This window comes from Phaethon lepturus, unplaced genomic scaffold (assembly GCF_000687285.1).
Source record: "Phaethon lepturus isolate BGI_N335 unplaced genomic scaffold, ASM68728v1 scaffold2819, whole genome shotgun sequence".
Taxonomy (NCBI): domain Eukaryota; kingdom Metazoa; phylum Chordata; class Aves; order Phaethontiformes; family Phaethontidae; genus Phaethon; species Phaethon lepturus.
The window spans coordinates 55834-73479 of record NW_010563999.1 but is presented as its reverse complement, the minus strand read 5'-3'; the positions used below and the strand labels follow the sequence as shown (position 1 = coordinate 73479).

Sequence of the window (17646 nt, the reverse complement as noted above, 5' to 3'; positions counted from 1 at the left end):
TGTGTATTATAATGGAGATAAATGCGTTCTTGTTTTCCCTTAGCTTTCCAAAGGTTGCCTCAAAGTGAAAGAGTTTCCCAAAGCCTAAATGGAGACCTTTATTTTTCTAACGTACAACCAGAAGATACCCGGGAGGACTATATCTGCTATGCAAGATTTAATCATACGCAAACTATACAGCAGAAACAACCCATTTCTGTAAAAGTCTTTTCAAGTAGGTATTGCATTACCTCATTAAATACTTGCATCGTATTTATCCAGACTTCTCAAGTTATTTGCCAACGTTAAGTAGTGTTACACCAGGGGATTTTGTAACTTTAATTCTGAATCAGAAATTACATTACTGTGTAAACTTCAAATGTAATCTCCAGTTTTCCTGACATATAATTAATTCTCAAAGCTGTCATTTTTTCCCTTTATAAGGCTTTGTTTTTTGAAAAAAATTATTTGTAAGATTTGAAATACTGAAAAAATACAGTGTAAAAAATAACAGTTTTCAGATGGTTTTCATATCGAAGAATATCAGGTTGTTATGATTATGGTAACTATTGAAACAAATTAATCAATCATTTAATTAACTTGCCGTGGCCATATCATCACCTTTTGATTCCCAGTACTTTGATTTATCCCTCTTTTATGCATTCTTCATGATATTCTGTTTATTTCAGTGGATTCATTGAATGACACTATAGCTGCTAATTTGAGTGACACTGGTATTTATGGTGGTGAGTTACACTGGTCCCCACTGATACTCCCTGTTTCACAGTAGCATTTAGTTAACTAACTTCACCTCCATGGCTATTTAACCTTTTGCGCCTTTTCAGTTTCTAATAAAGGTATCTATTAGTACTGGTGATAATACATACTTTAGAAAGGGACTGCACAGTGTGATCCCTTCAAATATTTAATGTTTCAATGTTACTGTAGCATATGACTCATAAAAAATATAAACTCTTATAATGAATTAGTCCTTTAACAGTGGGGCAGATTTTAAAAATTGTCTATTTGATTGTTTCTAGACCATGTTGCTTTTTTATATTTTCCCTCCAATTTACCTAATAGTTTGATATGTTCATTATCACTAGGACTATTCAGTATCACATGCTGCATAATAAATAACAACAATTAAGCATTTAACAGATGCACTTCATGTTTAATAGCTTATTGAATGTACCATTCATTTTTAACATATTTCATAAGTGAAAAACTGGAATTAATTAAAATCTAAATGCTTTAATACTATCCGTATATGTAACTTTGTAGGGGCAAGATGAGTTTTGTTTGTCTGGTGTTTAAGCTGATCTTTACATTAATCTGTGTTGAATACGGTGAATTAAATCTTTCCGAACAAGTGTATGTGTGTTTAGCAAGGCTGACTTTGGAGCAACACTGGTACTGTAACACTTGAGGTTCTAGACTCTCCACTTGATGTTGTGTGAGATAGGCAGAAAATACATTATAATTATTCTATTTTCATCTTTTTCCGTGTCAAGTGAGGCTTTGTACATATTAAACCTAACATGGGAATCTAAAATAAAACAGGGACACAGAATATTTTAATTCTCTGCATAAAAATAAGATGTCATTCAGGAACAAACAAGAAATATGTACCTGAACACAGAATGACATATTAGCACAATTAATGAGGAGGACACCATTTGGTTGGCTCACAACTCAGAAATACCAGGAGTAATTCTTCTGAATTTTCAGTCTTGCAAAATGAGTCAGCAGTCCTCAGCAGTGCTGCAACTGGGTAGATTAGTTATTACCTGTGACTATCAGCTGCAGTCTTGACTCTAGACCTCCCTTTTCTCCCAACTTTTAAGTTTTTAAGGAATTCATAGCACATAAAATTATGTGTTCTATTTATGTTAATCTATCAGTAAATCCTGTGCCCTAATAAACACGAGTTTATTATGTTTCTGCTCACATTTTTAAAATTACAATGATTTACTGTAATGATTGCCTTGTTGTCATAGTTCAGCCCCAGCCAGCAACTAAGCACTATGCAGCCGCTTGCTCAGCCTCCTCTCCCGCCAGGTGGGATGGGGAAGAGAACAGAAAAAACACTCATGAGATGAGATAAAAACATTTTAATAAAAAAGCAAAGAAAGAAGATGATAATAATAATAATAATAATGACAAAGGAATATACAAAAACAAGTGATGCACTATGCAACAATTGCTCACCGATAGCCGGTCCCCGAGCAGCAATTCCACTCCCCAGCCAAGTCCAGTTTTATATATGGGGCATGACGTTATATGGTATGGAGCATCCCTTTGGCCAGCCTGGGTCAGCTGTCCTGGCTGTGCCCCCTCCCAGCGTCTCATGCACCTCCCCGCTGGCAGCGCATGGGAAGCTGAAAAGCCCTTGGCTTAGCGTGAGCACCACAACTACTTAGCAACAACTGAAACATCGACATTATTCTCATACTAATCCAAAACACTGCACTATACCAGCTATAAGGAAGAAAATTAACTCTGTCCCAGCCAAAACCAGGACAATGATTCAGACTGCTACTGCACTTCAGAGCAATTTAATCCTGTATTTTAAAATTGCTGTAAAAGAACATCAGAGTATTTACAGAAAGCACTCTATTATTAAAGAAAGCACTCTTATTCTGACTTCCATGAAGGCACATGAAATACTGTAATACTTCAAAAGAGTATGTCAGAAATGGGTTTTATATTTATAGCTCTCTTTTTATTGTGATTATTTCTTGCAGGTTAATCAATGGTTCTGTATTACCAGACTGGGGAACAGCTTGAATTAAAGTTAAATTTATAGTAAGAGGAGAACATAAGGCTTAACTTCTGAAAAGATGCCTTACATTGTCTAGAAAATATTGAACAAAGCATATTGGAAAGTGGAGTGTACCTTTTATCCCCTTGGTTTATCTTTCTGAATACAATAACTTTGCTTTATTTGGGTTTTGATAGAAGACCAGAAATTCTTGGTAACTTTCAGTCTTGCACTATGACTCACATCAGTGACCTCTCATTCCCTGTAATAGTTCTGCTGAAGTGAATCGGGGCTGCTTAGGATTAAGGCTCAGCATCCATCCATCAGGCTGCATAGTTACCAATGTAAAAACTAGGTATCAGTTGCTCCCATCTTTAATGAGAACATTTTTCATGCATGTGTTTGAGATTATAGCATTTAACAGGTTGAGCTATGTTATGTCTGTCAAAAACCTAATTTGTTGAGTTGTGTAGTTGTGTAACAAACGCAATGATTTTTAATTAGATGGCAATGTGGAGCAAAATCTCTGTCCAAAATGTGAGCATAGATGTATGCATTTGATCAGTATTAAAATAAAATTTAGAAATTAATTTTTTTTTTCTTCTTACAGCGAAGCCAGTTACAGAGAGGCAGCCAACTCTTCTAACACCAACAGGTAGCACAAGTACCAAAGTGGAACTCAGAGGAAATGTGCTTTTGTTGGAGTGCATTGCAGCAGGATTGTGAGTTACTTTTTAGACAGTGTTTTTCTAAACAAAAATACAGAAACAGAGGGAAACATTTCAAAGGTGCTTAAAATGTCACCACTGTATAAGTTTAGGTGTTTCAAAGGAACAGAAATGTAAAATGGAAAGAGCTCTTTTAAAGAAGTCTACGATTTACTTGGGCATCAGCAGATTTTAAAACTGACCATGAACATAACTATGGCCTGTGCCTTCTCATATCCCCAAACCCTACGCACAGGATTCCAGGTTGTATCATTGGGTTTTTTAAGGACACAAGCAAAAAATGCCATGGGGTAAACTCAGACACACATCTGCAGAATTGCACTCAGGAATCAAACCTCTGGTGTTTTCCTAAATTTACAGTCATTAGGCTCTCAAATGATATAAAAATAGATAAGAATCTGCTGGTCTAATCTGAAAAAGCTGCTTACATATGCTAGTAATTACTTAGTAGATCAGCTAGGTGGGAGTTGTTAGAGCATACCTGCCTCCAGTTTCTCATCGTAATTGAGTTTAATTGGTACTTGTTTCTTCAGTGTAATGCAGGTTTGCTTCTGCTGGTTACTGTGCAAGTAGGAAATTACTAAAGAGCAATTTAACTTCATGAAATAGTTTGCTCTTAAATCAGTTTCATTCTCAGGAAGAAATCTGAGAATAGATTGGTTAGTGCAGAAGTGGAAAATCTTTAGTACCTATTTCAGGAACTGTAAACAAGTTTACAGTGCACAAAAGCATATGGTGCAAAGTGCTCTGAGTTAGCCATGAGGAAAGCCAATAATTGCAAATTATGCAGCATAGCATCATGCACATGTGCTCACTTGCATAAGCTCTACAGGGCACGCACATGCACAGCTTGACACAGCTTGATACAAGCATCAGTGCAGTGTTTCTGTCTAGCTGTGCCCTGCTCAGGTGTCTGCATCAGCACCACTAGCAAAACCACACCAGAAGTGGGAGTAGCATCAGCTCAGATAATCTTCATCTGCAATATAATTACGTGCTTTTTGACAACCCTGCAATAAAAGTATTCAGTTATCCAAACTCCAGTAAAATGGCTGGATAAAAAGGTGTGGGGGGGAATAGAATATTATACATTATATGGCTTTGTGTCTTTAGATGTCATGTAGTTTTTAAAAAGATAATTCAATGAGGGAAGTTTACATAGTTGTCCACAAAGGGCCAGATTCAGATTTTAAAACAGCTGTTCCTAATTACTGATACCATAATTAAAAGCCAACTTGGCTAGGTGTCTCTATTATAAAATATGTGATATTAGGCTGCTAAGGGAATATTTGCCTTCAATCATTACAATTTGAGAAAGGGCATTCTACTCATTAAGCAACACCTTGTAATTTCTTGTAATTTCTTGTAGTTTTAAAAGTATATCTCCATGTGTTTAGACAACTTTCAACTTCAGTGGACAATGTCGGGCATAGCCAAGATGTAGACATGGTTCAGTGACAAGTAGCTATACTTGTCTCAGCACTAACATTTTTTTCGTGATTTCTCATAGGAAATAGTTCTGTCTCCTTAATGCTCTGCTGTAAAATTTATGATGTTCATAAAGGACAATTATAAACTTGTCATTATCTAGAGGCGACCTCTTAAAGCACCATGAGCATCAATTTAATAGTATAAGTGCAATAATATTTGAAATACACTTTTATTCATTTATTAACCATCAGGGTTTTTAGATTAATCAGCAGGCAAATGTATTTTATAATTATTAATCCTATGAACAGATGGCCATTGACAGTGTTAGTGAGGCTTGTTGTTTCCTAGACACAAATACTGGCGTATTTTGTACGTTTGCTGGATGTGCCCCAATATCTGGGTAAAGGCTCTTAAAATAATTATTTGTAAAATATGTGTTAAAAAAATTAATGTATTGAACTCTCATCTTCCTTTTCTCCAGTCCCTAAATTTGATCTGTGCTTTTGCTTCTCCAGACCCACACCAGTAATCCGCTGGATTAAAGAGGGTGGGGAACTGCCAGCCAATAGAACATTTTTTGAAAACTTTAAGAAAACTCTCAAGATTATAGATGTTTCTGAAGCTGACTCTGGGAACTACAAATGCATAGCAAGAAATGTATTAGGTTCTGCTCATCATGTCATTTCAGTAACTGTGAAAGGTAATACTAAAATAATCTTTAATGTAATATTGTCAGTGTCCAGAATGCAAGATTGAAGTAAGCTTTCTAGGATAAAATATGAAAAGATGAATGATAATGGCAAAAAAAAAAAAACCCTGAGGAAATTATCATTAAACTGATTGAATTCTACCGCTGGAAGGACTTTACTCTCTCTAATCTCTTTCTTTTTTTAAATCTGTTACTTGTAAAGCATCAGGCTAAATTGAGATTGTTCTGTAACAATAGTAAAATAATTTCTTAGCTTGTACCTGTGCTACATGTATTTTAGATCCTTTGATTATCTGTCAATAGACTGCTTCTTTCCCTTGTTTTTTAATCTTCCTCCCCATCTATCTTCTTCATCCCCTTGTTATTTTCTTCGTCTTTTCTGCTCTCCATTCGTACAGCCCAGATTCTTTCTTTTCCCTATTTTACTATTGCCTCATGGTCTTATGTTCTTCTTTTTCTCTCTTAATTGATATTTCTGTTTTTATATCTTTTTCATGTTTTTCACTCGAGATGATGTCTTACTAGTTCTAAAAAGACTTACAGTATTGTTGTCCTAGTAGGAATTGTAAGTGTGTTTTGAATACCATGAAACAAAAAAAATGGAATGACAGCTAATTAGTCATTGAAATAATCAACTGTAGTGCTTACTTTGCATGCTAAATAGCCATTTATTTTGTTGTAGACCAGCATCATTTTATGATCACATTCAACCTCCTTTTTAAGAGCAGAAGTTTAATTTTCTGTTTGCATCTGTCCATCAATCTAAAATCTGAAATTTACTTGCAAGATGTGATAACATATGCTATTTGTGGTTATTTATTGTAAAAGAGATGGATGCATAGATGAGTATCTTTTGGTAAGGACAGTGTTCTATCCATTTTGATCTCTGTGTGTTTTCAACTGTCTCAGGTAAACATCTGGCCCCACTGCAATCACCCATTGAATTCAGCAAGACCGAGGATTTTGCCACTTCTAAATTTCACCCTTGACATGAACTCTTTATGTAATCAGACCTCAATTCATTTCTAACACCATAACTACTGTGAACATGGATATCTCTGAAATTAGTCAAAAGACCACTCTAGTCTCTGCAGGTGCCATACTCAGATTAATTTTGCTTTCTTAATGAAAGGCAAATTAGATTCAAAGCAGGCAACCCTGAAGAAACAAAGAACCTCTTGTTGCTTATCTCAGAATTTTAATGCAGCAGGTAACCAATAGCTTAGTTTAGCCGAAGTATAATCTACCAGTTAATCATTATCACACACACACACACATATATTTAAAAAAATTGACAGTGTAAGTGTAAGTCTCTATCTATATATAACTTGTTTGGATTATCTTCTGGTTACCATGTCTGTGCCTTATGATTTTCTGTACATAATTTTGGAAAACAATTGCTGTGTTTCTCTTCCTAACCCCAGCTGCCCCATACTGGATAACAGCACCCAGAAACTTGGTTTTGTCTCCTGGAGAAGATGGGACGTTGATCTGCAGAGCTAACGGCAACCCAAAGCCTGACATAAGCTGGTTAGCAAATGGCGTTCCCATAGCAAGTAAGAGTCTTAATTACCTTAGGGGAGAATGAGTAAGAGAATATGAGGAATATCAGGATATTTTTTCAAATATAAATGAAGAGTGTACATTTGAGTAGTTTTTGCCTGACAGGTAATACTAAATTGTAAATGAGGTGATAAAAATACTGTGGTTCATAAAAGTGGAACAATAAAATGTGCCTCTAATGTGCTTGAGAGCGCTGAAATTTGTGACCGTGCTTCTGCTTATTCTGTCTGGTGTTCTGCTGGTAGTATCCTTGTGGAGCTGGGGCTACAGTAACAAAGCTGTGCCATGCCCCTTTCACAGGGATCTTGCTGGGGTGTCGTTTTTACCATTGTGTTTCCGTGGCAGTCATGTTTGCTAGATCTCTCCTTCGCTGCCCACTGCAACACTAATTTTGTCTTGGAATTATAAAGGTGATACAAAAAGTCAAGTCCTCACTTCTGTGGATGTACAGAGCACTTTTGCTGGATTTGCAGCTTAGAGTATCTTTGAGGCTTCAGTATCTTTCCAGGCTTCAGCACCGAAAAGCAGCAGCAGCAGCAAAACTGACTGACTGTGTCAGCAAATGCCTGGAAAACAGCTTGTGCCAAGTAGGTGTCAAAGAAAAGGAACCCCTAAGGCAGTGAAACATCTGTTTCTGTGTGCATGGGTAAGAAAAGCAACCCTGAATTGATGACTGAGTCACTTAATTGTCGCAGTGTTATGACTGGCAACGCCGCATAGCTGCTATATATAGCACAACTTTACTTGGGAAGAACTTGCTGGAGGACACTGCAGGGCGTTGTCAGTTGGGTTTGCACTCGGCATAGCCTGTACCCTAAATTGGTTCTTTTACCTTTATCCTTCCTCTTCACAAAATGATCTTACAAACACAGACAGTATCTACCCTGTTGACTTGTGAGAAATAATGTGCTCTAAAATACTGGTCTGTGCTGACCTATTGAAAGTCTGACTCTAACTTTCAGGAGTTTCAGGACATCTTTAAGTCTGTTGATGAAGTGAATGTCACGGAGTTTGGGAAACGGGAGGATTCTTTACAGTGAGAATCTAGGAAATAGCAACAAGTAAACGAGAACCCTCATTAGATGTATTCAAAGTATTTGGGATACAAGAGAGATTAAGCTGAACTGGAGGGAAAAATATGCAATGAGAAGGGGAAAAGTAAAGGTATATATTGAAACAGAACTATTTAGCAAAGAACCTGTTTCAGGAATCCTAATTAAATGTAAGTTGAGATCTCTAGCCTGAGATTTAAAATGAGAAGTTTCCATAAGTTATGTCAGTAAGTTAGTTAATTTATGTAAGCTGACATTAACCACCTCAGCAACCAATGGTATTATAGGAAAACAGGAAAATAGCAATGTAATTTTGTGTTGTATATAATGTATGTAAATATATCATAATGCATGCCTTATAATCAAAGTTTGGTACCTGTCCTGCTCCTTCCTTTCTGGGTTTCAGTGGTCGCATCTACCTTACTATTTTCTATATGGTTGCCATTAACTGTTTTTGATGAGATTTTTGTCCTGCTGTCCTGATAGTTGAACTCTTCTTTTCACGCCTTTTGACTAGTCAAATCTTTTTCACCTGGCTGTGAGAGTCACCTTTGCCGTGCACTGCTTCCTTGTCAAAGCTATGGGATGTGCTGTTCGAATGACAAAGTACATTTTCCAGAAAACCAATGATGTCTTCTGCATTGTTGCAGGGTAGCAGTACAATATTAAGAAAGAGAGATTTTTCAGAAGCAGCTGCAGGATGCCACCAGATTTCCCAAATACTGGGAATATTGGCTGTCTGGCCTTGAGGAATCAGTACACAGAGTCTTATTGAAGGGAAGTCAGTAAAAATTAAGAGACTTTAATTAAATTACCCACTCAACCTCAGTAGGGGGGGAAAAAAAAAAAACACAGGAAATAAATAGCTGAGTAGTTAAGCCTTATGTTAAATGTCACTTTCACTGCTGAAAAAAGCTGAAGTTTTATCCACCTTAAATATTTAAGTGCAAGTTGATTGGATGCTCCAGTACACTGCGTCTGTCAGGGCATCTGAGAAAGGGAATCATCATGGCCACAGAAAGTACAGTTCTTCAGATTCTTGTGCTTTTGTATTAATCTGAGTTATCAAAAGCTGGTCTGGAAACTACCAAGTACAGTGTGCCTTTTTGTTCGCTTGTTACTAAATTATAGAATTGAGCCCCTCTTCTTCCAGCTGAATGATTAGTAAATCACTGTAAAAGGAAACTAAAGCAGCTGTTTCAGCTTCAGGGCAGTGCTGAGTGCGCTACACCCATGGCAGAATTTCAAAGAGAGAGAGCTACATTTGAATTTCAAAGCCCTGCTGTCATCATATATCCCACAATGTGCCTCCTGTGGCCCAGTAATCTGTTTGCAATACTTTAATTTTCTATTGGAAAGCACAACTGGGAGATGCTTAATTCTTCCGGTTTTTGTTTTTCCATAATAGAGTCAGACAAGGAAGGGGGAGTGTTGAAGAAAGAACCATTCGTCCATATCTCAGTCAAAGGGTGAGGTTTAAATACCATAAGGGAAAAGGGAAGCATAAAGAAAAAATGTAGTGTGTCTTAAGCACCTATGAAAAAAAAAAAAAGCAATTACGTAAATTTTGTTCCAGATTATATTAGTCAGAGTAAAAAGATATTTTTAAAGGAAGATTTTACGTTGCTTTGAAATATTTTAATTAATTTTATTCAACAATAATGATTAAAAGAAAAAGTCCAGCATATCTGAAAACAAAGCTGCTTCAGACATGCTGGAGTGATAAGGACCTAACTTCCTACTGCTTACTCACAGGAGTAATTTGAACTCACATGCACAGTCCTGTTGAGGTCAATTAGAATTACTTTGGTAAGTAGCAATTGAAAGTTCAGGCTGTGACTCTGCCTTGCCTCGTGCTTCAATTAACACTCAAGAGCTGCATTATTTATACCGCTGCATAATCTGTTGTGTTTTACTGCTTAGATATTCAGCATGGTTTTACAAAAGGGAAACCATGCATAAAGTATCTCAACTTTTAAGAAAGTAACAACCCAGATTAATTGGGAAGGGGAAGCACTTTCATAATTGGACTTCAGAAAGGCATTGCAAATACTGCACAAAAGACTAATTTATTGGTTCAGTGGTTTATAGTTCATGATGAGCTATTAAATATTAAATACACACACTTAGAGTTATACAAAGTAGTGCACTGAAAGGCACTGTTTATCTTCTTTGAACATGTTCTTCACTTGTTTATATCACATTTCACATTGAATCTTGGGTTTTAGTCTCCATTAGTAATCACATTGAATTTAAGGGAGAAACATTAGCCCTTAGATTCCTTCGTGAAAGTCCTTGGTAATCCCTGGCTCAGAGATTCATCATCCATCGTGTTCTCTGTGAGTATATGCACAAGCTGTTCACCGCAGTCATGGGAGGATGGGGAGAAATCGCTGGACTCTGATGCCCGGAGGAGTTCAGTCTCAGGGAGGAGAGGACTGCCATTTATCCACTGCTTCTGGTGTCATTGCGTTGGAACTGTGCATCTGGCCTAGGAACTGCAGCAGATATGAAAACCTTTGATAATCGGGGGCGGGAGGGGCCGTGTTCTGCACAAGATAGTCAAAGGGCAGTCTTCTCTAGTGCAGGAAAACAGGACCTGTTGTCCCTTTGTATGTAATTGTACTATAAGAATCAGAAACTTGGAAACAAGGATTTCAGTGATCATGGGAAAATATTTTGCTGAGGAGCAAGTGAGATTGGTAAGAAAAGGAAAAGGGCGTCTTCTTCCATGTCCCATCTCTTCCAGAATTAAGTCTTTGTCAGTTCACTGTAAGGGGTAGAGTAAGGCAAAAGTGGATTACTTAAGTTTCTTGAGGTTCAGTTTTGGTTTGACCCTATAGATTCTCAAGTGTCTGATGCACTATACTGCCCACCCTTGCTATTTCACTACTGGTTTTGTGTTCAACTCTGAAAGCATAGCTTCCACCACCCTCTCCCAAAGAAGGAGAAAGGAAGAAAGAAGAAGAAGAAGAAAAGGATTCTAGTCACATAACATTCTCTAAATACATAATATGATAGTTAAGCAATATGATCAGAGATTTGAGAGTAGCCCCTGATTTGGACTTTCAAATGTTAGGGGGAAAGTCAGCTACAGCCAGAGGAATGTTAACTGGATGCTCATTCATAGACCATATGGTTTATGATCTACAGAAAACCATGAGGTCCCTCCATAAGGGACATATCTTCTTATCAAGCTACCTCAATGCCTACACACTGGATGTTTCTTCCAGTTTTCGTGGCTGGTTGATTGTTCTTAAGTCCGGGTTCTATCACATTCTCCTGTTGTTGTATAGCTAATCTACCAGAAAACAGATGTCCAAAATTATACAAACAATTCTTAAAAAATCCCATTTCAGTTAGTCAATTGTAGTTAGTTTTAACCACAGAAAGACTTTTCTAGTTTTGAAAGTGGTTACTATATTCATAAATTACTCATGAATGTGAGTTTTTGGAAGAATAAGCAGGTCAAGAAGAATGATGGGATACTTTGAGCAAGAGTTACTATAATACAAATGATCCTGTGATCCTGTCAGAACTTGAAAAGCATACATGAGCATGTCTATACAAGGACCATATGTTTCTACATTCATATCAGAAAAAAAGCACATAACCTTCTGTTTTTGCTTTCTTCATATATTTCCACAATAACAGGGTCTCCAAAGCTATCTTTGAAATTTGAGTTGTTGAAAATCATGGCTTAAGAGCCAGTGCTAATCTCACGCTCCCATTTACATTCACTATTATTTGTGCATAAACCTCAGGACAGAATTATAGTAATAGTAGAACTACAACAACAAATACTCAGTATGAAAATCGAAATCAGGTAATTGTTTCAGCTTCTCTGAAAACTAATATTCTGCTTATTGATGCAAAATGATAGCTCAGCTTCACTAAAGAAATGAGTGACTAAGCACTATAACACTTAAACAACAGACTTTGTGTTATGACATTAATCTACAACATCATATATATTCGTATATATATACTTTGATTCATAACTTTGACTTGCTAAAGAAGATGCAGGCATCTAAAGACAGTAATGAATATTTCTGCTCTTTTCTAAAGAGAAATTATTCTCTGCTTTCACTGTGTTTTTCTGTGACATTTTACTGATCTAGGTAAGATTAGCTCTTACACATGCCAAAGATATATGTGTTCTTATTGATACAGGGAAAAGCAGTCATTTTGTCCCTTTCTTTTCCAGCTTGTTTTCAGCCAGAGGGAATCTCTAGTACAACACCTGAGGATGACATCAGCATTTTCACTATAAAATAGAAACAGTTAATACTCACATATCTTACAAACTATGCTTGTAATCCACAGCATGCTTCTGGAAGAAAAAAAAAAAAATATTACCTTAGGTTACATCATACTTCTCAGGCAACAAAAAACACCCTAGTTCAGTGCCCTCTGGGACCTGGAGTCCAAGTTAGCAAAGCTGAGAACTTAAGATGTCAGCTGCATCTCAGACTGACTTTGTTGTATTTCAGAATGTGGTAACAATATAAGGAACTCTGATTTCAGGAATTACGATTTTCACATTAGTAGCTTTTTAAACAATAACGAGTTACAGAATCACAATCAAAGGCATATACTTCCTTCCCAGTGAATTATTTTCAATCTACATTGTTTGTTAACATGGTTTAAAACCGCAGTAGAACAGCACAGTCGAGGTTGACAGGAACATCCAGTCCAACCTGCCTGCTCGAAGTAGGGTGTTATCTGCATCTGGTTGGTCACAACTATATCCAGATAGATTTTGATTATCTCCAGGGACAAAGACTCCATCACCTCCTTGGGCATCCTGTTTCAGGGTCTGACCACCCTCACAATAAAAGCTTTCTTTTTATGTTTAAGTTAAAAAAACTCCACAACTCCAAGCAATAGATTGTTTTCCCCACAATTTTACGCAGAGCTTAAAGATCTGAGCTAAAGAATTTAAAGTCAGTAGACCAATTTCATGTCTTAATAATTTTCTGTCCAAAATGCATATCTTCCTTACAGATGAGGCTGAAGTTTGTATCATTTATTTGGACTGATAACATTATATTATATACTGCATTGTCAGTTGACAGTTGTTCTGTTCTTCATTGTGTTTAGCTTCCTAAGTTTGCATAAATGCACATTGACCGGCAATTAAAATTGATCAGGAAAATTAAATACTTTAGTGGAAAAGAGTAAAACATCTCAACAAAATCTGGATTTTTTCTTCCAGTTTTAAGCATAATAGTGTGTTTTAACTGCTTCTGTTCAGAGAGCACATTTCATTCTGTTTGGTTTTTTTTTCTAGGAAAAATGTAATAGTGGTGCCATAGTCGTTATTTAAAGATAGTAACAAAATAATTGCTTGGGCTGTCTGAAGATTATGAAACAGATGGAAGTATGCATTCAGATGAACAGAAGATACTCAGGGTGCTGACGACTAACTATGACAAAGTATCTGATGGAGGCTATACCTTCTCTGTCCAGGAATATGCTGTACATGGCTATGGAGTCAAGAAGCTGCCTTATTATACAAAGTCATGGAACAATTAAGTGAAGCCAGGCAATCAGGTCTTCGTCCAGAAAGGGCATAAACACATTCATAACCCGAGACTCGATGTTATTGGGAGTAAATGTTGGCTGTTACCAGGCACATGTTCAACTGCCCGTTACAGCAGCAGAACTCCTATTGCAAATCCTCATCATTCATTATCCTGATTGTACAAACCCCTTTTAAGTATTATGTAATTCTTTGCTGGTTTGCCTATCAGTGCCAAATTCAAATTTGTCAAACATGTCAAAAGCACTTTCTCCTTTTCACGCAGCTATCCTGTAATGTGACCAGAATCCACATAAAGGCAAACAAGCAATACTTGAGTAACCCTGCCATCGCTCTCTTTGGCAAAAAAAAAAAAAAAAAAGGGACATGGAAAGGGCTGAAGTACTGCATGCCTTCTTTGCCTCAGTGTTTACTAGCAAGACTGGCCTTCAAGAATCCCAGGTTCCAGACACTGGGGGGAAAGGCGGGAACAAGATATGCCTTAGGTGGAAGAGGGTCAGGTCAGGGAACACTTAAGCAAACTGGACATACTTAAATCCATGAGCCCTGATGGAATGCACCCACAGGTGCTGAGGGAGCTGACAGATGTTACTGCAAGGCCACTCTTGATAATCTTTGGTTGATCGTGATAACTGGGAGAACCGCCCAAAGACTGAAGGAAAGCAAATATCACTCCTATCTTCAAGAATAGAAAGAAGGAGAACCCAGGGAACTACAAGCTGGTTAGCCTCACCTTGATCCTCGGGAAGGTGATGGAACAGCTTATTCTGGAAACCATTTCCAGGCACAGTAAGGACAAGAAAACCACCAGGAGTAGTTAGCAATGGCTTCACCAAGGGCAAGTCATGCTTGACCAGCTTGATACATTTCTATGATGAAAGAAGGGGAAGAACAGTCAATATTGTCTACCTGGACTTCAGTGAGGCTTTTGACGCTGTCTCCCATAAGATCCTCATAGACAAACTATTGATGTATGGGCTGGATAAGCAGACAGTGAGGTAGACAGAAAAATGGCTGAATGGCTGGGCCCAAAGAGTGGTGATCAGAGGCACAAAGTCTAACTGGAGACAAGTAACTAGCAGTGTACCCCAGGAGTCAGTTGTGTTTAACATCTTCATTAATGATCTGGATGATGGGGCAGAATGTACCCTCAGCAAGTTTGCTGATGGCACAAAACTGGGAGGAGTGTCTGATACACCAGAGGGTCATGCTACCATCCCGAGTGATCTTGGCAGGCTGGGGAAATGGGCTGACAAGAACACTGTGGAGTTCAAAAAGGAGAAGTGCAAAGTCCTGCACCGGAGGAGGAACAACCCCATGCACCAGTACATGCTGGGGGCCACCAGCTGGAAAGTAGCTTAGCAGAAAAGGACTTGAGCATCCTGGTGGGCACTAAGTTGACCATAAGACAGCAATGTGGCCTTGTGGCAGAGAGGCTAATAGGTTATCCTGGGCTACATTAGACAAAAATCTTGCCAGCAGATTGAGGGAAGTGATCCTTCTCCCATCTGAACATGGGCCAGGGCAACTGGCTCTAGGTGGCCCGGCTTGAGCAGGGGGTTGGATCAGATGACCTTCAGAGGTCTCTTCCAGCCTCAGCCATTCTGTGTGTGTGAGTGTAGCAGTGCGTGCTTAAGGTCATTAAAGCAGATGGATGATACAGCATCTAAATTTTAGGGCCTGGCCTTGCAAAATGCAGTGTAGTACATGGGCAAAGACATGTAGGTTCTGTTGGCGTTGCGTGGGAGGATGAGGTTTGTCGCAAGACAGAGTGTTGAATAGACGCCAGTCTCAACAGGGAGCTTTCTAAAATCGGTGCCCTTCAGCATGCAAGTGGCTGGACCAGGCAGAAGGAAGCACTGACTAACCTGACACTTTCCTCGGGTTTTTTTTTCCTTCTTGGGACCCACAGCTTGAAGCACTTTTCTGAGGACAGGCACCTACCTCCTTTCCTTCAAATAACTGAAGGGGGATATCTCTTTTTTTCCTTAAATATAGCAGTGGAAAGGGAAGCTGTTTCCCTTCTTTTTATATGATAATTTAATGGCTAGATCGTTCTTTCTTCAGTCGTAGTGGATTCAACTAATGGCTTCCATCTTTCTGAAGGAGCCCTGCTGTCAGCCTGTAAGGTATTATGTGTGGGAGTGTGTGTGAGAGGGAGAGTCTGTGCACCATTAAAGCTCTGTCTGCGTGCAGAACAAGCTGCAGGATTGAGGGGATATGAGTGGAGGGAAGCCCAGAGCCCGGGGTGGGAAGTAGCTGTGACTGGAACGGCCGTGGGCAGATCTCCTGCCTCCTGGGAGGGCGGTTGTGCCTATTTTCCATTTAACAGTGATTTGTATGCAGAAACAGAACGCTTCTCGCAGCTGACTGGCCTGCCTGCTGGGCTACTCACCTGCTCTGTCTATTTTCAGCCCATGAATCTTTTAATGAAAATGGCATTTACATAGAATAGGAAGCGCGGTGGAATATGGAACACAACAGGAAGTTGTGCAAAAGAGGAGAAAAATAAATGCCAGAAGCCCAGAGAATAAGCATCTAAAATTCCAGCAGTACCTTTTTCTTCCTTGCCAAAATTTGTGAATTTGTGATATTGATTTGAACTCAGGGTGATGGAAGATCAGAGTTAATAATGGAGTCGAATACTGTTCTTGAAGCATCTGTTCGGAAATTGATGTAATTACTTTACATGCAAAATGACCTTAGATTCACCCAAGATAGAAATACCCTTAAGCAGGAGCACAGAACTGTGGTCCCTTTCATCTGTCCCCTTTCATTCTTCTCTCTTAGAGAATTCAGCAACAGATACCTCAGTAGGTTTGAGAAAATGTGGGAGAAATTTCTCCTTTTTCTTTACAGATGAGTACTGAGAGATTATCTGAAGCAAAAGGCTTTGCCACTTAGAAAAATGGATGCTACTTTATTTAATTGATCTTTTCTATGAATCCAAAGACATGAAAAATGATTTTATAAGAAAATGTCTTCCACAAATATACTTATTTTCTCAAGTTCCAATAATATATATGGGTGTCTATTTCGATGATGCAACCAAACTATTATGCATTTATGTATGCATATACTCATTTATTTTTAATATTAATATATAAATAAGGTCACCATTAAATTTCAATATTAATAACACATTGATGTGTTTTGATTTAATATTTACTTAAAATAAACTCTCCTTTGTGCATTTTTATGCAGTGCGGTATTACAAGCTAAGTTTTTTCTCTGTTGTACCTGTCTAACTCCATCCAGTTGTATCATAACTGACAGCTATTATTCTTCTTCAGTAATATCTCAGAATTTTATTTTCAGTTACGTTCTCAATTCTTCTGGGATGCAAGAGCTGTTTGACAGCTTAGGCTACTACAAAATGGTTGAAAAAATGGCGTTGTTTAATTCTTATAGATTTGTGCCACCTACTGAATTACTATACTGCTTTTGGGAAGACTAGATTTTCTGTGAAAGAATTACTTTTTTAGTTTAGAATTACTTTTAATTACTTTTAATTACTTAATTACTTTTTAAAAATTAATTTTCAACTGAGTAAGGCTACTTTTATGTTTGGATAATTATTTATGGTATAACAACTCATTTGAAAAGCTGAAACCTTTAAGTCACAGAGGATTGTAAAGTTGCAATGTCATTCTAACTTAATTTTCTTTTGCGCTCAGAAATATTTCCTTATTTTTTCTAGATATTGTCTGTATTTTCCTGAATCTTGTCATATCAGTATTTTTCATCTGTAATGCATGCAAAATACGATCTCAGCTTCACTACTTTAAAAAACAAACAACAAAAAACCCTCAAAAAATGGGAATTCTACCATCCAGAGTTAATATTTGTAGAATTGGAAGAACTTCCGTAATCAT

At 37.7% G+C, this 17646-nt stretch overlaps 1 protein-coding gene across 7 annotated transcripts in view; it reads left to right on the top strand.

Annotated features, from left to right (window-relative positions):
- NRCAM (neuronal cell adhesion molecule) overlaps positions 1-17646 on the top strand; it is a 73230-nt gene that overhangs the window by 9067 nt on the left and 46517 nt on the right. For 4 of the 7 annotated variants that reach the window (XM_010294705.1, XM_010294709.1, XM_010294707.1 and 1 more), the window contains exons 6-9: positions 44-214; positions 3354-3465; positions 5418-5602; positions 7036-7167. In XM_010294705.1, the coding sequence (XP_010293007.1) occupies positions 44-214; positions 3354-3465; positions 5418-5602; positions 7036-7167 (600 nt within the window). Of the gene's footprint in view, positions 1-43; positions 215-668; positions 726-3353; positions 3466-5417; positions 5603-7035; positions 7168-17646 lie in introns of all 7 variants that reach the window. The other 3 variants (XM_010294708.1, XM_010294706.1, XM_010294703.1) reach the window with 1 other exon arrangement.